General features: G+C 41.3%; 1 protein-coding gene and 1 long non-coding RNA gene across 5 annotated transcripts in view; one reads left to right on the top strand and one right to left on the bottom strand.

Annotated features, from left to right (window-relative positions):
- LOC112843806 (uncharacterized) overlaps nt 1-17,387 on the top strand; it is a 29,741-nt gene extending 12,354 nt beyond the window's left edge. The window contains exon 2 of the long non-coding RNA XR_003216321.1: nt 14,869-17,387. This is a non-coding gene — a long non-coding RNA (uncharacterized LOC112843806). The remainder of the gene's footprint in view (nt 1-14,868) is intronic.
- The window catches only part of LOC109197001 (plakophilin-4), a 40,987-nt gene extending 20,980 nt beyond the window's left edge, over nt 1-20,007 (bottom strand). Inside the window, exons 1-2 of one of the 4 annotated variants that reach the window (XM_025902855.1) lie at nt 19,532-20,007; nt 18,559-18,744 (exon numbers count right to left, since the gene is read on the bottom strand). In XM_025902855.1, coding sequence (XP_025758640.1) covers nt 18,559-18,684 — 126 coding nt within the window. In that variant the 5' untranslated portion in view covers nt 18,685-18,744; nt 19,532-20,007. Of the gene's footprint in view, nt 1-18,558; nt 18,756-19,413 lie in introns of all 4 variants that reach the window. The other 3 variants (XM_019351856.2, XM_025902854.1, XM_025902853.1) reach the window with 3 other exon arrangements.
- Nucleotides 20,008-20,429: the final 422 nt, after the last annotated feature.

Genomic DNA, 20,429 nt, shown 5'->3' with positions numbered 1-20,429 from the left:
TTAAAGTATTTAGTAAAGTGCAATGTGTATAAAATACCTTACAAGGAAGCACAGAAAGCAACTTATGTTTTTTCTTTTACCGCTTTGAGCTTCACAAAGTGAGTGTCATTTAATTCCATTATATTTCACAGAGGACAGACATTTCTACAGCTAATATCTACCAAACTGGCCAAATCTCATTAAAACAGTCTAGATAGTTAAACATCGTTAAAATATGAAAACTGGATTTTCCAGCCTCGCTCCTCAGGCTGCACCACCTGCTAAACAAGGGATGAATAATCATGTGTATTGTAGGTTAATGGGGCTCACATGCTCCTCATCAGTTGCGGCCACATGTCCTCTAGTTTTCCCCTAAAAACCCATCCAGTTTGTGACTATGGAGCAGTAAAATAACTCTTTTAACTAAAATTAGGGATTTGCATGATTGCAAAATGAAATTAAACACAGAAAAATGTGATGTTGAGTTCAAAATGTCCACAAAATTTTGTCAGCAGAGCGCGTTTTGGAGAATTTTGACTACTGAAACACCAAAGCATTTAAATACACCCTGTTCTCTGCCATCCCCAATAGATTGTTGGGTTCCAATACCTTGCTCAAGTTTATGAAATTGGAGCAGATGTTTGTGGACTTTGACTGAATAGCAGGTATTGTTGGCACTAACTCATTTGTATTCTGTAAAATAATACAGAAGCTTCCCAGTTGCTCCATAAATCATCTAGGAACCACAGCTGGTGTCATCACGGAGGTCCACTGGAGAATTAGCTGTCTGCAAATAATGTCTAAATATAATACTGGCCTGCTGGAAAACATACACCTTCACAGGGAAACTTCACTGTGATTCAGCAGTTCACTAATCCAAGAAATTTTCAGAGGCACCAAAAAGGCTGATAGCTGTAGCTCATTATGACACCTGTGGTTTGGGTAAAAAAAACCTCACTGTATCTCAATCACATGCTTTACTCAGGTAAAAGGACCTCAGCATGCCTGTAAGTAAAGTAAAAGTACTCATTATCTTCTGGATGAATTAAATTTTATTGAAGTTTTAACCAGTTTCGTCAGAGTGGCATGTTTTTTTTCTAAGTGGATCAACCAAGAATAATGGATGACAGATAGTTCATATAGACCTTGGGTGATACTGAACTATGACAGACCTATGTGGTCTAATATATGTTGATATCACATATTAGACGACAGACCTTATTGTATTGTCATACAATAAGAGCATAATATGAAATAGTAGTATATATAATATAATCATACTGTTTCATACTATTTCATATAATATGAAATAGTATGAAACTGATGATATAGAGAGGCCTTGCATTTAAATTCCATCCACAGCAATGACACAAGCGCAGACATGTTTGAGGGGGTGTGTCTGATGACTAGTGCTGTGCAATATTACAAAATTGGCATCAATCCGATACCAAGTAAATACAGGGTCAGTATTGTCTGTACCAATAGAACAGTGCGTCATGATTTAATCATCATCTTTAATTCCTTTCAGCTTTCGTTTATTTAGAAACTGGATTTTTTGGAGACCTAGAAGGAAAATGTGCTTGTCCCCAAAGCACTTTGGGTCACTTTGTTTAACCTCCTAAGACCCGAACTCTTCCACGGCATGGACTTTTAATTTCTCTTTGATATTTGGGCATAATGGGGCCCAATGAATGTAAAAACAAAGAATTACCAGATATTTTTTTTTACCTAATTTTTGTTTCTAAGACAAATGAGAGCCACATACGAGGATATTCGTTTAAAATTTTGATAGAACAGTAGCAGTATAATGTCCTCGTAAGTGGATATCAGGCAGTTGTAGAGCAAAATTGAGTATTTTGGTCTAAATAGCCCAAAATGTGATGTCCACATATGTGGACGCCAGGTCCTAGGAGGTTAAATGTGCTATAGACTAAAAATAAAATAGAGGTGACAGTCAACAGAAAACGGTTCGGACATTTTTCATAGTGCAAGTTTGAGGTATATTTTTTCATTTCTAAAAGCATATATATACACTACCAGTCAAAAGTATGGACACACCTTCTCATTTAGTGGTTTTTCTTTATTTTCATGACTATTTACGTTGTAGATTCTCGCTAAAGGCATCGAAACTTTGTTTACTACGTATTTCCATATGTGTTCATTCATAGTTTCGATGCCTTCAGTGAGAATCTACAATGTAAATAGTCATGAAAATAAAGAAAAACCACTAAATGAGAAGGTGTGTCCAAACTTTTGATATACTGTATATACTTAACACAATTAAGTGGGCTACATGCTGAACATAGAGGATAGAAACAAACATCGACCCAAAATATCGACCCTATGATCGATGTACTGGTATTGGTATATGATACCAATATCAGCACTGGTATCGATCCCATCAACGTTTGGATCAATCTGCCCACCTGTGTAGTACGTAAAATAAGAACTACTTTAACAATCTACAACAAAACACAATGCTTTACAAAATATGCAAGAAAACTATTCTTGCTAAAGGTGGAAACAACAAATGTGTTTTACCACTTGACCCCAAAACACACCATCGATTACAAATGCTAGCAATTGTTGATCCAAAATCTAACAAATGACTCCACCGACCATTGCTGGAGCACTCATTAGCTGTCCTCCATATGACAGAAAGAGCAAACGGTGGATAGAAAACACTCATTTGATTACATGGTGGAAATCAAGGCTTTAAGCAGCTGGTTAAAATGCTCAACCAAAGATACAACACCCATGTAGAAAACACTTTTTTACTTGTATTATGTGACAGCATTGTGCAGCTCCTGAAGAGTTAGAGGGTTTAGTTACTTCAGTTATTGTTAAAGTGAAGTGTAATTCAGGCTGTTGAAGAATAAAGGTGGTCGTACCAAATACTGACTTTCAACCTGGTTAGAATTGTACAAACATTGAATCCACATGGTTCAATAAATCACTGCACCCATTTCATATTTTTCTAGCAACTTAGGAGAAATTAGGGATGGCTCAAGAGTTTTGCACATTACTGTATCTACCCATGCTACCCGTACAGTATGGTGAAAGTCCTTCAAATCATAATCCCTCATAAAAAAACACCAAAAAAAAAACAAAAGACCCTTAAATCCACGCTGGCAGCTCTCCATCTGTTTACATCTCTTGATAAAAGCTTTTTTGTATTTGGGTCAGCGATGACCATGTGATGCACGGAGCCTTAACAGTCTCTTTAGTCAGATGGTGTACAGTGATTTAGCTAATGGTCTCCTCATGCTGGTTCTTTTCTTCGGTCTCCTCTGCTGTGGACCGGAAAAGTCTGTGTGTTTATCACAGCTGACTGCAGAAACAAAGCTGGCTGGATTTCAGAGTTAGCATGCTTGCTTCTGTAATCTAAGTAAACTCACAGAAATGAAATCTGTTAAAAGGCATTAATTCGGACAACTTAAAAAGCATTCCAGGCGATTTTAGACAGGGGACTGTTTCGCTTGGGGAACATAAAAATTCGGTAATTCCCACAAGGAAATCGGCTACATGGCTAATTCTGCAGCAGTAATAAGTGTTGGTTTTTCTGCTGTATTCCCTTCCAAGCTAATTGGAGAGATGTTTGTAGGCTTATGGGGCTAATGCAGCTCAGAGCTGGCTGCTACAAACTATTACAAAATATTAATAATAATGATAAATCATGCAAACATGAAAAATGCTCTTCTGGTTTAAATCCAGGCACGCAGAGCTTATTTCCCTACATTTTTTAAAAGAACTGTCATGTCAGTACAAGAGGTTTATCACAAGTTGGTATGATGGTGCTCCAAGGTGAGTCATGCAGGAAATTTGAATGAAAAATAAAAAATAAAAGCAGGTGAGAAACTAAAAATATCATACAAAGCTCACACAATAACACTAAAACAATGCAATACAATCAAACAAAAGTAAATGCAAATGAGTGATTTGCAGAAGTTGAGAAAAACCTTGAGAGGTTTACAAAGAAAAGTAACAAGTTTCAGATTAAGAGGAAGGTAATGACAACAGCAAAAGAGAAGCTCAAATATAATAGACGTGTGTCATTCAGACACGGTGCCTTAAGGGGACCTGCTGTGCTCATTTCCAGCTCTACAGCACGCTGTACGTCTCCCGTTCTGCCCGTGAAGCAAGTCTTTTTTACCTCCTGTATCTTTAAGGCACCAGCACACACCCAGCAAACTGTAAATGGTACATGAGGACTGAGAGCAGTGGTACTGGCAGCAAGAAAGATTTCAGCAGGACATCTCAGCTCAGTAAATATGGGGCTCATAAGCTGCTTATTACATCACATAATAGAGGATTTAATCATATACTCATAATATGCTTTAAACTGTATCTATATAGTTCCCTCTCCTATATATAGAAACATGAGAGGGAAATATGATAAAGGTCAACTGAAATGGCAAATACTGCCATCAGAAAGTTCTAAAGGAAAACTGTAGTTTGACTTTCAGAGTTTGGTTTGCACTGAGGATGACTGTATAAGTCAGAAAAAAAGCAAATTTTGGGAGCAGTTTAAAGCCTGACCTTTTTCCACTCACATTTCCACACCTTTATCTATCTAACTCTTTAAACTTTAAACCATGTTTAAAATGGATAGACTCTGTTCATTTTGCTCTTTTCCAGGCCCAGTCATCCATTTTTTTCTACTGGTCAAGGGGGCAGCAGTCTAAACAGAGACACTTCATTGTCTGATTTATACAACACTTTTTCTGGCTGTTGACAGTATTTTCTGATTTATGAAGCAATAAAAATATTTCCTAAATCCCCTTAAAAACATTATGACAGAATCAAATTTGAAATCTGAGCCTTTCTTTATCCAAAGTTCACGTTACATTTATTGAAAAGTAAGCAGGTTCCCACATAGTTGGATAGATGACACCTCACATGCATGTTTAATATGATCAACTGGGAAAGTTAAAGGGTGACATCTGTAATGGGAAGTCTCTTAAGTCTCATCGGAGCTGTGAACTCTGACAGCTCTGAGATTTTGGCTCTATCATGCGTAGCTGGCTCACTGCTTATAAAGAAACAATAAATATGTTTCCTTAGTGTTGATGAAATTCCATAAGATTGGAAGTTCAGAACTGGATGACGATCTCTGCTATAATAGTCATGGGTGATGTCATGGTAGCTGTGTCTGTGTTTTATAGGGTGTAATATGTACAGTATGCTCACCTATTTTATTTGATAACTAGTTGATATTTCACAATAAATTTATCCATATTTCATACAAAATATGTATTTCTGCTGAAAAATTATATCAGTACAAGAGCAAATCTAAATTCCATTATAGCAAATAGCAACATGATCCGTACAACCAAGATCAAGGAGATGATTATTGACTGCAGGAGAAAGAAAACAGATATTCTGACACTTTTCGTGAGTGGGGCATATATGGAGAGGGTCTTGGTTTTCCTGTTCTGTAGTGTGGACCTAACAGACTGCTTTCTGATGATAGTCGGGGAGAACCACCTCATCCAAAAACTGATAGCATCTTTCTAATATTGCTCCACAGAGTGTATATTGAATGCTGTGTGTGTGTATGCAGTTTTCCAGCTGTACAGAGAGGAAAATGCACAGAGAGTCATCACCGCTGTCCTAAAGATCATCGAATGCCCTTTTCCCTCCCTGGAAGGTCTTTAGAGTTTTCAGATTTACAGATTTCTTTGAAGTAATCTTTCCAAGTAATCCCAGGTAGAATGATTGTATATCTTTAAAAAACAAGAATTGGGTGCACAAGTTTGAATTTATGTTGCATTTTCTTTAATCCACACAAACATATTCACACTTAAGTCTTTTAATAAGTGATGCTGAAGCTTTTTAACTTGACAAGGCTAATTAACTTCTCTTTAGTAATCATGATTGACTGCAGCTTGCAGCATAAAAAGCATTTGCTTGACAGCACTCATTAGATTGACCAAGACTCAAAAAAAATGAGAAAGTTCAGGGAACAGTGAAGATCTAAGAAGGAGAACTGTCCGAGCTCTGGAAGCCCAAACCGTCACCCACACATGACAGGAAATTAGATAGGTTGTTCCCAAGAACCACCAGAGCTCAAGTCTGAACTGGAAACTTCTGGAACACCAGTGTCACTGTCCACAGTGAAGATTAAGTCAACAGAATTTTATTTAAATACCACCAAATCACAATAACTGTTGCTTTATATTGTAAGGTAAAGACACTACAGCAATACAAAGAAATCCCCCCAAATCAGATGACTATGAACAAACACGGGGCAACAGTAGAAAAACTCTTTTAACCATGAAGTGAGTTTTCAATCGCCAGGGTGCTGACCAAGAAAGAAGCTTCCTCTCCAAAATCGACAACTTCAAGCTCGACTAAAATTTGCGGCTGAAGTTTGATTGTCAGATGGGACAAAGATTAAGCTGTTGGGCCACAATGACAAGACATTTGTTTGAGGCTTTTAAACCTAAGAATACCTTACCAGCTGTCAAGCATGGTGGTGGCAGCATCATGCTCTGGAGCTGTTTTGCTGCCAGTGGTACCTCCAAATTCTTCAACCTCACATCATATTAACAGCTAGATGGTTGACACTTGGACACAGCTGGATGTTCCAACAGGATAATGATCCCAAACATAGACTGCTTTATGCATAAAGCAGACTAATGTTAAACTTCTGGTCTTCCAAAGTGCTGACTTCAACAGGTAGTGGTAATGTATATATTTGAGCCTTTATGGATTGGATTAGAGAAAATCCAAAATAAATTTAAACTTGTGCACCCAATTCTTTTTAAAACATTTTTTAAAGTCAGTAAAGATGTATGCAGTACAACCATCCCAGGGTGGAAAACGAAAAGTTCAAAGAAATGATTAAAACCCCCAAATTACTGTGACATTCATGCCCAGGATGAGTGGATGTAAACTTCTAACTATAACTTTACGTACGGTATGATTTGTGTTTTACTTTCCTTCTTACAATTTTTTATGGTTACTTTTAGAGACTTTTTATAGACATATGCTTACTTATTTTGCAGATTTTTGCACTGAGAAAACGTGATCTAATTTCGATCTACATTTGCAATGACAATAGAGTCACGATCGCCCACGGGGCGATCGTGGCTCAAGAGTTGGGAGTTCGCCTTGTAATCGGAAGGTTGCCAGTTCGAGCCCTGGCTTGGACAGTCTCGGTCGCTGTGTCCTTGGGCAAGACACTTCACCCGTTGCCTACTGGTGGTGGTCAGAGGGCCCGGTGGCGCCAGTGTCCGGCAGCCTCGCCTCTGTCAGTGCGCCCCAGGGTGGCTGTGGCTACAATGTAGCTTGCCATCACCAGTGTGTGAATGGGTGGATGACTGGATATGTAAAGCGCTTTGGGGTCCTTAGGGACTGTTAAAGCGCTATATAAATACAGGCCATTTACCATAGTTATTGCTGATATTATTATCCCTTAACATGAACATCCAACACTGCAACACCTATTTGACAAAAGATAAGAAAACCTAATAAGTACTATTAAAATATGCAGCATGTAGTCAGGGAATCAGTGCTGACTGTCCTCCTCTGCTCCTGCATCTCCTTACATCACTCTGGAGCAGCACAGAGACAGGGCAGCAGCACACAGCCCTCCTTATCTCAGCCTCGCCACGTCACGGCACATCTCGAGGGGCAAACAGAGCTGCATCGGTGCCGTGCGCCCGTCACCTCGTGATGTCTGGAAGCACGCCTGACCCTGCCAGGCCGATCCAAAGCCGTGCCAGGCAATGTCTCGTACCAGCTGGGGGCTACTGGACGATTCGCCACGGCTTATTGGGAGGCGTCACTAAGTGTTTTTCTCTCCTTTCTGGAGTGACACCAACCGCAGACCTCTGTGTTTCACTCCTTCTCGCCATGTCTAATCATAGCCCGGCAGTTTGGTTTATCTGGACTGCATCTGTGATACCCGTGAAATGTTCGGCCTAGTTGTGCAGCTGTGACACGCTGCTGATTTTTGCTGAAACTCGCCATCTTAAAGAGTTTGTTAAAAAAGGCAGCTTGAAGATTTTCAGGCTCATTTGACCGCTCAGAGAAGGCTCATTCTTGCTCTCACAAACGTCTGGCCATCATTTGGTCAGTGACGTAATGAGACATGTCAGACGTGGCAGAAAATTTTCATTATGAGACTTCTGTTTGTTTCTCGAGGCACAGAGAGAAATCATCAGAGGAGAAGCAGAGATACCAGCTGCTACACCCACAGTAGCCTCAATAAACCAGAATGCTATGCATCCACTTTTGTTTTTCCATCTCTCTCGCTCTCTCTCCACCCACACATGCAACCCGTATATGGGTTTAAACATTTGCAGTCTTTCTCTGCGCCCAAACAGGCACCTTTGATCGAAAGCAACAAGTTGTGTGAGTCGTTCTGCGAGGGCTCTGACAAGTCACTAAGCAGATGAGACAGGTGCAGGCAGCTGAGGTTCAATAAGAGAGTAAATAACTCCTGGAAATGCAAAGAACAGCCCCGACTGATGAGATCTGAAACAGTAACCCAGCGTGAATGTTCCTCTGTGATTTCCACGAGACATCAAGAGAAATCAGCGTCCTCTTCCGCCACACTGACTTTGCTGCAGACTGCTAACCTCAGGCGTCCGTGATCCCAAGTCAACAAGGCAGGCCGCCGCAGCGAGCCATCGTGAGCTCTCCCTTTTCTAAAGCATGACAGCGAGCATGCATTCAAATCCAGGCAGATATCCAACACAAACAGCAAACAGCACTGTGGCTCGGATATCATTGGGATCATCTGAAGCATCGGAGCAGGGAGGCGGTGGACGTTGACATAACTGGATTGACGGAGCTGGTTAAACCCGCAGATTCAGATTGTGACCCCGCAGGTCACGCGAAGCAGGGAAAGCGGTCACGGTGGTGGCTGCCGTCAATCATGCACGTCTAGATGATCTGCACTGTAAATTTACTTTGACGTCAAAGAGTGGTCTTTTGGCTCTGAAACCAACCCGAGCGTGCAGCGCACAATGTGGCCCAGTTGTTGTTGTTTTATTGGGCCTTTTTTTTCCTCTCCTCCTCTGTATATCCTGAGATGAGATTTGCTGAGCATGTTCTTTTTCAGCACGCCATGCGGCAGGCTCATTCAGTGGGACCCTGCATTTACACCTGGGAGCTGCCCCGCACAGTCTGCTACTGTCGGCTAAGGCGGCAGTTCTCACGCTGGGCGGGGTGGGGGATGACGAGGGGAAAAACATGCCGTGAAACTAGGCTGCATAAAGATGATTAAGGCGGGGGAACATATATAAGAGTTTGCCGGAGCTGGAATCCTTTTTTAGAAGCTGGTTCCTCTTGAAGTAAACTCTCCGATGGGGGTTGTTATACCAGCAGAAAAGCTGAAATTAAGAGAATCTCTGTATATTTCTAAATAGTGATAGATGTGCTTGTTTTGCGTTCAGTAACAGGATGAAACTCACTGTTTACTGACCTGCTTGACCGTGCTAAAACCACTGAGAGTCCAGCATCACAGGTTCACACTGTGAAGAGTTTGAGGTTTGAATATTTTATTTTCACAAGAGCTTTGCAGCTTTCATATGTATGTGTGAATTCATCAAGCCTAGAGCTCGACTGATGCTGGATATTTTGGTAGAGAATAAAACATTCTGGTATTGATATAGTAGCCCATAGCTTACACCAGGAGGAGTTTGAATATTTTACAGTGTTTTCACTGAGCTGTAGTTTGAAAGAGTTAACCTACACCTGAGTTTTACAGGCGATGCAGATAACGATGAAAAGCTACCCATGATTCAGTAGCTTGTAGAAGCATCTTTAGCAGCAATAACTTGAAGCTATCATTTTCTGTAGGACTGTCGTCTCTCACATCACTGTAGAGGAATTCTGGCCCACTCTTCTTAAGATCATTGCTTCATTTCATTGAGGTTCATGCACAGCTCTCTTAAGGTCCCACCTCAGCATTTCAATCAGGTAGAGGCCTGGCCTTTGACTGCAAAACCTTGATTCTTTTCTTTTTCAGTCATTCTGTTGGAGATTTGCTGCTGTGCTTGGTATCATATTCCTGATGCATTATTTAATTTCAGCCAAGCCTTATCTATTCAACAGTTGTCCTTACATCTGTCTCTAGAATACTTTGGTGTAGAGAGGAGTTTATAGTCAACTCAGTGAAAGTTTGTCCATGTCATGTGACAGCAAAACAAGCCCAAATCATCATGCCTCCACCACCGTGCTACTGTTGGTCTGAGGCGTTTGTGCTGATGTGCTGTGTTTGTTTTTATGTGTTATAGCCAAATATCTGCACTGTGGTCTCATCTGTATAAAGGACACAAGTCTTGTGGTTTGTTCAGATGTAACTATTGCATGTTCTGTTTACAGTGAAGAGGCTTTCTCCTGACAAACCTTCTAAACAAGTCATACTTGTTCAGTCTTTTTCTAATTGAACTGTCATTATCTTTACCGTAAGTTCTTGGGTTTTTTTGACCTTCTGACCTTAGGGTTAAATTGCTGGGACATCCACTCCTGAGAAGACTGTAACATTGTGTTAACACACACCTGAATGCTCCAGACCAGCAAACTGCTAAAATCTGGCTATATAGCAATACATAAAGTCAGAATTGATACAGTTATTTTTGACTTGTTATTGAAAACTTTCTACAGTTTTTGGATTTTATAAACATTTTTGAACGTGCAGTGAGTCAGTTAAAGACACGACTTCTCTCAAACCACAGTCGGGTTAGCGAAGATGCTACTGTGCTCTGCTACTTAATGCTGATTGGAGCTTTAATCCTTAGAAGCCCATGTTTCTATTTATTTGTATGATGTTAAGTAAAGCATTAAATTTTGTGAAATGTATATGGGAGTTTCAGTACAAGGTAAATGTGAAAACAGCACTATTTCCAGAACTTCTGCAGCTTCAGTCTCAACCCAAACAAGTACAAGATCTCACAGCGCAGCACTTTTGCTTATTACAAATGTACATTACAGCAGATCTGCGCACTCTCTGGATTTGATATCAGGGTCTGTTTCTTTGTTGATGCCGATAGGAGCTACAGAAGTCTCATCTTTCATTTTGGAGCAACTTTGCTGCAGGCTGTTGTCTCAACATCTGATCAGTCTCACCGTGTTTGCTGAAGAAGTGACAAAATTAAACTGCGCACACACACAGACAGACACACACCGGGGCGGTTTTGGGTTTCCAAGTTGCCACTTTTGCAGGTCTGGTATTTCCCTGCTCACATCTATCACTCTGCTACTTTTAATGGGCTAAATGAGAGCAAAGTGGAAAGGCATCAGGGCCTAAACACAATGGAAGGCAATAACTGATGTGCTCTATTTAGCACGTCTAATTTGACATTTCTGTGGAGGAACTGCAGGCGGTAGATTTGATGCTTCAGCAGCACTGCTGCCTGCATGCCAACGCTGAGGAGAGTGAAGCAAGTTGATTATATTTTCTGGTCGCAGACTTTTCAACAGTCTGAGACGAGCTACAAAATAAACGCTCGCTCTCCAGCAACATCCAAGTTTAGGCTGCAGTCGTCCTGAATGTTACAGGGGGAATCTTTCTATTGTGTTAGCTGCTGATTATCCATTTCTCACATCAACATATGCCGTCTAATCAGAAGACACATTGAGTGTGTTTGTCTAACCTTTTCCATAAAATCTTCATAGCCTCATATTCATTGCTCCACCTTTTCTGCTCCTACGGGTTGTAAAACCTAAACTGCAGAATAATGTGAAGTTTTGTTAAAGGTTTTCACAGCTCATGTGAACTTTTCACAAAGAGCTCATATTAAACATACAAAGGATCCTTTTCCTGGTTTGTGTGACTACTGCTGCTAAGTCTGTAAAAGGTGTTGGAAGGAGATAAAGTGAGAAAAGCAGCCTCAGGTGTCAAAGACACACAATATTTCTACCCATTTTCTGACCTTCTCCACAATGTCGGCGCTCAAAGACTTCAGTGTTGCTTCTTCTGTGGCAATTGTTGCTCTAATGTCAATCAGCAAATCAGTGTTTCAAGTTTACCTTTGAATAATGAAAACCTTGTGAGTTGAAAGGTTGAACAAATAAGCTCCAGATGAAAGTGAGCCAGGGATGCTGTGCTCTTACAGTCTATTACAAAGCCACTAGTAAACAAGGACCTGCGGAAGTGCACTTATTTCCAATTATCCTGAGGCACAACAGACAACACAAAAGATACTTTACAGCTAGTCTCAGAGTTACTGACACACAAGACGTTTGATTAACTGAAGTTTTGGTTATTTAGCTGTAAAGTCTGGTTGAGTTTTGACTGTAGAAACATTTCCTTCAGAGTTAGAGGTGAAGCTTTGTTATGACCCCTTACACACCTTTAGCATTACTGTCTAACATGCATGGTGAGGTTGCCATTTGTCTGGCAGGGTCTTCGTGAGCTTTTATTAAAGTCAAGAGTGCCCCATTGGGTCACGACTTAGACAGGATCGTAGGACAACGACAAAGTCGACCAACAGAACTGACGAGCCTCGCATCGAGAGCCCCTTATGGTCACCACGTTGGTCGTATTGTGCACAAGCAATGACATCACCATAGCACTGTCACCAAGTAACCAGGTGCTGAGGGAGAGGGTACTCGCTGTGGTGTTCTTCTGAAAGACACGCGTCGCCATTAAGCCAAAACCTCCACGTTAGAAAGAAGCAGAGCCAAAGACACTTTTCCAAAGGTTTTCTCCAGCCGCTGCAGCAACTCCCTATCAAAGAGTCTCTGCACGGATCATTGAAATGGCGATACGACAACCAACATGATCACTGTACGCTCACGTCTTGAACCCAGCTGCAGCACCAGCAGATGTGACATAACTTCGAACAACGGAAGACAAATGCCCAACAGTCCTGCTATATTGGTTGGTTTGGTTTTTCCACTATGCACCGTCTCTGTCGTGTTTAGTGTTAGTTATTAGTCTTTGTAGGTTTGTGTCATCATGTGTCTTCTTGCTTTTGTTTCTTTCCCTCCTGCGTGACCGTCTGCCCGCCCTCATTAGTTTCACCCGTGTTTGACCGTCTCCATCTGCTCCTGTTTCTTTAGACCGGAGAGCGTGTACAGTCTCATGTTTCCCTTTGTCTTTGTCAGATCTTTAGTTTGCTCCCTAAGAATTGACCTCACATTCTTCCTCTTGCTACTTTTGCAGATTCATGTTTTGTTTCTTCGTGGACTTGCTGTACTTCTGGATTCTTGGATAAACCAATAAAAAGTTCTCTTTTAATTTTACCTACCCAGCATCTTTCATTGGGCTCTAAAAGCTGAACTCACATGAAATTTCTCAATTTTTTTGCATACTAATGATAACCGTGCCTACAAGAGTAAGAATATCAGAAGAAAACATCTGGGTCAGTTTATTTCAGATGTTGCAGGACTTCTATTGAGGTCAGTCAAACTATGTTGCATGTAGACAAATTACACCAAAGATATCTTGTGTGTAATAATGTGTCATTAATGGGTCCTGAGATCTTTTTATCATTACACAATTCATTACATTTTTTTAATAAGCTTCCATACGATCCAATCCACAGAGCTCATGCTTCCCAGTTTATCAGTTTCAGTGTAGTGGTGCTGTTGCACAACTGACTCACATGAAAGCCTCTTCTTTTTGTTTCCACCTGTGTGCACCGCTGCATTTTTTAACATAGAGAATAAAAAAGTACCTTTAAATAGATAACATCACTGCTATGAATATGAGCCCATTAATGTCTCATCTTAACTCCTCACAAGGTTATAAGCTGCTTCAACACCTTCACCCCAACGTGACCTCAAGTATACGTAATCAACCTGACAAAGAAAAAAAGCCTCCGACTTCCCGCCAGTCAATCAGAGCAGAGGAAGTCCAGCTGCCCTTCACTTAACCCTTCAGGACACAGATCAGTTACTGAGAGCAGCCTTATTGGATCCTATTTCATCACCTCGCTGGTGCCTGCAGGAATATACCCACAACAATACCTTCTAACAAGCTCTGCAGCGCAATAACTACCCAGAGTCACCTTTGGTAGACGGTTTAAGGATCTGAGCAGCTGGCAGGGATGCTGGATTCAGATGTGGGGGATGAGATTTAAAAAGAAAAAGAAAATGCTGACCTTAAGGTCGTAGAGCAAATGCTTTGCAGCCCATGACACATGAAACATAGCTTAAAAAATGGTGCATTATAATTTGAAGATTGGTTTCTGGTTAATAACACAGAAAAAAACCTGGCGGGCAATAATGCAAAGGTTTAAAACTACAGCGGCATGTAAGCTTATCGAGAACATGGAAGGAGAAAAAGATTATATATGCGATTATATCAGACAATGTTTGAGTCAGCAGGCTTCCTGTCAGGACTGTGGTTCAATGGAGCTGCTGTGTTACTACAAAAACATGTCCGATGACTCATGGTGATGAGAATGAAACTCTCCAACCTCTGCTGCTAGACTGCTACAGAACAACTTCAACATGTCAGAAAATGGCCAGTGTAGGTTTAACGCTGAATCTGTGATGCACGGACTCTTTAAGGAAACAATGTTGGGCAGTGAAAGACGGCTCTGCTGGTTAGTTATGTGCATCATTAACACCCACATCTGGAAAATAAGAGCCAAAGTTGCTACTGAACAGTTTAAAGGTGCAGTTAGTTGTTTTTTTAGTTTATTTAATAGAAAAAATGAATTTTACATTTATGAATACACACTGATTAGTGTGTAATTATGTCTTCCAACAAACTGATGAGCTCTCATAAACTTAGAATCAATTGAAAACACACAGGAGCAGGCTTTTGTGGAAGCTGCTGTGTTACCCCGCCATCTTGAAAACAGTGGCTGAGACTACCATTGGTGTTCTACCTAATCATGTTTTCTATATGTGGACAGAGATTCGCCAGATACGCCCTCCAACTCACATTTCTTATGATATTTAAAGTGTGTTGTGATCTAGGTCGCTGAATGTGGAACCACTGGGCAGAAGGAAAAAAGAAAGACCAGAGAGAAGATTCATGGATGCAGTAAAGGAAGACATGCAGATGCTTGGAGTGACAGAGGAGGATGATAGAGATAAAGTGAGATGGAGGCAGATGATCTGCTCTGGTGACCCCTAAAGGGAGCAAGAAGAAGAAAAAGAAGAAGAAATCTAAAGAGTTTTGCCTACTCCAGAAGAAGAGGAGGAGCAAGAATGTTGTGATCTCTTGTGTGAGTAGAAAAATCAAGTGCTTCAGCCTCTAAATGGGGAATTTTTTAGCTTTTGAAAATGGAAAATGTGCATTTCATGAACGTGGACATGAATGAGCAGACATTACAGCGGTCTGATTAAAAAAATTGTTTTCAGGGACACAAAAAAACTGGAAAATTCACGTCCACAAAAACGAATCAATGTCTTACAAGTCGTGACTACTTCACAAACTCCTTTGAGACTGTTGTGTTTAGTATCGATCTTGAACTGACTCTTCATCAAACTTTTTCAATTCCAACCTTAAGTGTTTTTTTTCATCGTGCAGGGACCCGCTGTAGACATTAATCAACAAGAAATGAAAACAACACAGGCAACATCTGCAACATGAAGCTCAAGCAGAGCTTTTTAAAGCACCAAGAGCGATCGTGGAGTGACAAAGCCGCTCCTGCTGCGTTCTACGAACACCAAAAGCAGCTGGAAACAACCTTTTCCCCAAATTCACATCAGCAGAGATTTAGGCACAATCTGCAGCGACACAGAAACGGCAGATTAAAAGTGAGAGCTGATTCTCTTTTCTTGGACATCATAAGCCTTTAAATAGCAGCCTGCCTCATTCGGCGTCACACACACTCGGGGACTAAGTTGAGAACATGGCCACAGTCCAGGAATAATTAAAAGCAGGACAACAGACAGACTCCTGTGTCGACGGGACAGAAATCACCACAAAAATAACAGCAGGGAAGGGAGACAGACGGAGGCTGCGTTCACATGTGTCTCTGTGTTGTAACGCTCTCCCTGATCTCATGTTTGTTCAGCAACTGTCAGCAGAAAGATGTTTGTGTTAGAAAAACAGAGGTCAGCTGATAACGGCATTCAACCCATCAATTTGAATATCTGAATATTCCTGAGCTGTTAATTAAATTTTACAGCATTTAACCAGAGATAGGTTTAGTCACACTGGCTGGGCAGCAGTAGGAATGATAATGACAAGGGGAAAAACAGTGAAATACTGCAGTGGAATATAAAAGAAATGACAAAAGACAAAACACTACCTGAAATGTGTGGAAAGCAAGCAAGCAAAGGAAACAGGTACAAAAACACACTTTCATAACATCGCTGTCAGTTCGTATAAAGGCCTGTTTACACTGGATAAATATCACCAGGTGACCTCAAGCGATCTGTAATAACTGCAGCAGTTGTCTTTGCTCTTAATCTTGTGCAAATCTGCCATGTCTATAATCTTCATAATAAAAAAAACATCAAAAGCAGAAGTAATACATCTACTCCTGTGTGAGTAAATCTTTTTTAAATATGTTTTTTTCCCATCCTTTTAAGGGCAGAGCATCACAGAAGGCTGATAGTGGAAATTATTAATGAGAGTTTTAATAGAATTCTGGGTGCAAATTCATGAGGCTCAGCATGGAGACCCATTACATTTCAGTCTCATCTGCAGATAATCCTCTGGATTTGCTCAGTAAATTTGGGTGAATCGCAGACTTCATTTATCCTGTGAGAAGGGGCGGGACCAGAGGGATGGCTAGTGGTGTAGTGTCCCCTCATACAATCTGACCATCCTCCCAAAACAACTACGAAAGGATGTATAATGATCAGAAAGAGGAGGCAAAGTAAATACAAAAAGATGTAAGATGATCTTAAGGACATAAAATCACCATGAAGGGATGCCAAATGAACACAAATGGTGTTACAGTGAGCCCAAAGAGACATGAACAACCACAATCAGATGTAAATGACTTCAGAGAGAAGCAAAAGACAAAACCACCACAGAAGGGAAGCAAAATGAAAAATAAAAGAAGAAAAACAAAGACACAATGTGACCATAAAGGAAAGGAAAATGTAGAGAAAAGGATAAAAAATGATGCAGATAAACACAAAATGACAATAAAGGATAGTGAAAAGGTACACATGATTCTACAGAGGGATGGAAAAATATCCAGAGACACAAAACCACAACAGAGAAAAGGGATGCAAAATAATACCAGAGATACAAAATTAACATAAAAAGATGCAAAAGGACCACAATGAGAATCAAAATGCCCCAAAAACACGCAATACAAATACAAAAGGATAGAAGATGACCTCAATGTTAAGCAAAATGCCCCCAAAATACACAAACGAAACCAGAGAGGTTAAAAAAAAAAAAAAAAAAAAAAAAAAAAAACGCCAAATAAAAAGCAAAATCATTGAGTAGAAACATAAAATGACCTGAACAGGATGCAAAATAACCTTAAAGAGAAACAAAAGAAATGCAAAATGACTACAATGGAATGCAAAATGGCACAAGGAGGACTCAACAACAAAATAAAAGGTAACCTGGTAAACAACTAAACAACATAACAACAACAGGTAGAAAGTGACCACTAAGTGGCACAAAACAACTTTAAAGCGCTAAAGATTGATACAATAAAAAAATAAACTCCAAGAACAACAATAGGAAACAAAAGAATGTTAGAGAAGAAAAATGTCCCCAAAATAGATAAAAGAAACACAAAGCAAGACAGAGGAACCTGTTCTAAATGAATAAAAGCTCCAAAAACAAAGGGATGTGAAACGGCTCCAGAGATTAAAAAAATGACCACAAAGGGATCCAAAACAACCACAATGGGACACAAAATGACCACAAAGTATGAAATAACTCAAGAGTCAGAACATATCCTCAAGGGGATGCAAACAGACCTTGAAGAAAAGCAAACTAAACCCACAGACACAGTGGGATGCAAAAATAGTCCCAGAGAGACACTAAATGATCCAAAAGAGATAAAAAGTGACTACAAAGAGAAAACAACAACAAATGAACAAAAAATTAGCACATCCCAAACAACCAAAATAGGATTTAAAATAGCCATAGGGAGGCAGGAAATGTCCACAAAAAGCTATAAAGGAGGCAAGAAAAACCATCAAAGATAAGCAGCCTACCACAAAACAGATGAGATGAAAATTAGCTTGAAGAGAAACTAAATGACCAATAAAAACACAAAAATATCAGAGTGGGATGTAAAATGATCATAAACAGACATAAAATAACCACAGAGAGTTATACTACATGACTCAAAAACATATGCAAAGCAACCACAAAGCATGCACAATGAAGACAAAATGATGCAGAATGACCCGAAAGAGACACAAAATGACCACAAGGACAACCTCAGACAAACATAAAATCAATACAGAGACACATAAACAGTTGAATCTTTCTAAGCGAGTGCCTCTGTGCAGAGATCTTCAGGCAGGTCTAATTCAAAGAAACAGCCAAAGAAGATAAGGTATGAGCTCCATCAAAAACACAGAGACTGTCAGTGTGAATGCAGCCTCAGAACTGGCAGTGTAAAGCCAAAGTCAGACACTGATGAGTTAATGGAGAGTGAAAGGCGTGGGAATAATGTGGGAAAACGAGGAGCACACACGAACAAGGGTGTGACTGCAGCATCTTCTGCCACCTACCTGCTCTTTGACAGAAGCCAGGAGGTTGGTGGTGGTGGTACCACTGGAGTCTGTAGGGTGGCTGTGACCACTCGGTCCCTCTCTGGCCACCATGGGCCCTTCCCCCTCTGTGTCACCCTCCTCCATCGCCTCTACCTGTCCGCTGTAGTCCAGAGCCGGCTGGCTGCTGAGGCGCCCTCTCTGACCCTGCAGGAGGACTACAAGCCGGTCAGGATGTGGACAAGGAGGAGGCACAATGACCAGAAAATCACTGTCACATCCCCCGGGGGGGGGGGCACTGAGCGTGTCACAGGGTGAGTTTACAGGGGAGCACCCTCTATAATAACCCTGCAGGGATTCACACTGGTTTTTATAAACCTCCCTAATATCCCTGCAGAGACTCATACTGATTTTATAGTGACCTTATGGTATCACTACAACACCCCTATGGAGGCTCATGTTGTGCTTTTCTTTTATGCACCTACAGTATCAGCCTCTGTAGGGATTCATAATGAGGCTCACTGATGAGATTACAGTGCTTTCCCTTATATATGCTTTAATCTCCGTGGAATTGTGAGGCATTTCAGCGGGGATTTAACCCTTCTGTGCCGCATGTGACTGCAAATGTCTCCACAATTTACAGTTGCAGTAGTGTAAATGTTATGCATTGCATTTGTAGGTGTGCATGCAAGCTGCACGGGAGGCATTTAACAACATGTCACGTTCAGGATCTTTTTTTTCTTTTTTTTTTACCCCCTGTTTCTTTTCTGGGCGATAAGCGAAGAGCCTTGATCACATCTGCACACCAGCCTGACTGTCACACATCAATCACTCATCCACCATCCGGCAGCCAAGGACGAGGTCACACCGACTCACCGGACCGGAGACCGGGGAGCGCGGCTGTGTCAATCCGAGCCTGCCTCTCTTGTTTCGGGCACGCAGAGCTGCGCTGCCCGCCCTCCTGCCTGGCAAGCGGCTGTCAGTGAGGACTCACCGGCCAGATGTTGCTGTCAGAAGCAGGCCACAGCTGGCTCGATCCGTCCTGTTACACATCCATCCTCCACCTGCGGACGGCCGTGACAGCTACTACATTTCCCACGCGCCGACGTCAAAAATAAACAAACAGTCCCCGTGCACGTCCTCGCGCTCCTCCTGCAATTATGTGTTTCCCCCCTCCTCTCCTCTTCTTTTTCACCTGCTGTGAGGTTTCGGTGCACTCATCCACCCCTGGCGTCCGCGCGGCACCCAGCCACCCACCCACCAATCAACCCGCCCAGCCACTATTACCGATCAGCGGCGTGACGTCACCATGCGGCTACGAATTGTTTTCCGATACGATAATCGATCAGCGGTCACCGATGCCCCACCGTTGCATGCGTTGCTGCAGCAGCTGCAGCCGTGCAGATGCGCGGAAGCTCCGTGCAAACACCCCGCTGGAGAGGAGGGATGCAGCCCACGTGCGCGCGCGCGCGTGTGTGTTTTCTCCCCTACACAAACCTCCGTGGGCCTGACTGGTCATTATGAGACTCCCAACGGTAAATTTAATTGTAAAGTTTATGAAGCACTTCAGGATAACTTATGGAAAATGATTTTATGGAAGCCCTTTTACGCCAGGATAATTAAATAATTAAACTATTAAACCACTGAATTCAAATCAATACAGATGAAATATTAAGATTTTTTTTTTTAATCTGAGTATTTTAATACACATATTTTGATGACGTTTTTGCCTTGTGTTAGCGGACTACAGTGGTAGTGGAAACCCACCAGTACTCGTCCCTAACAGCTAGCAGGGTGAGGAACACAACTGATAGCTGCAATCAAGTTAACATATTTTGAAACTTACCATGAACTCCTGTGATTTCTGGCACCTTTTCCAGACTTCTCCTGTC

Source organism: Oreochromis niloticus, linkage group LG23, assembly GCF_001858045.2.
Source record: "Oreochromis niloticus isolate F11D_XX linkage group LG23, O_niloticus_UMD_NMBU, whole genome shotgun sequence".
Classification (NCBI taxonomy): Eukaryota; Metazoa; Chordata; class Actinopteri; order Cichliformes; family Cichlidae; genus Oreochromis; species Oreochromis niloticus.
The sequence above is the reverse complement of the archived record's forward strand: the minus strand, read 5'-3'. Positions and strand labels throughout refer to the sequence as shown.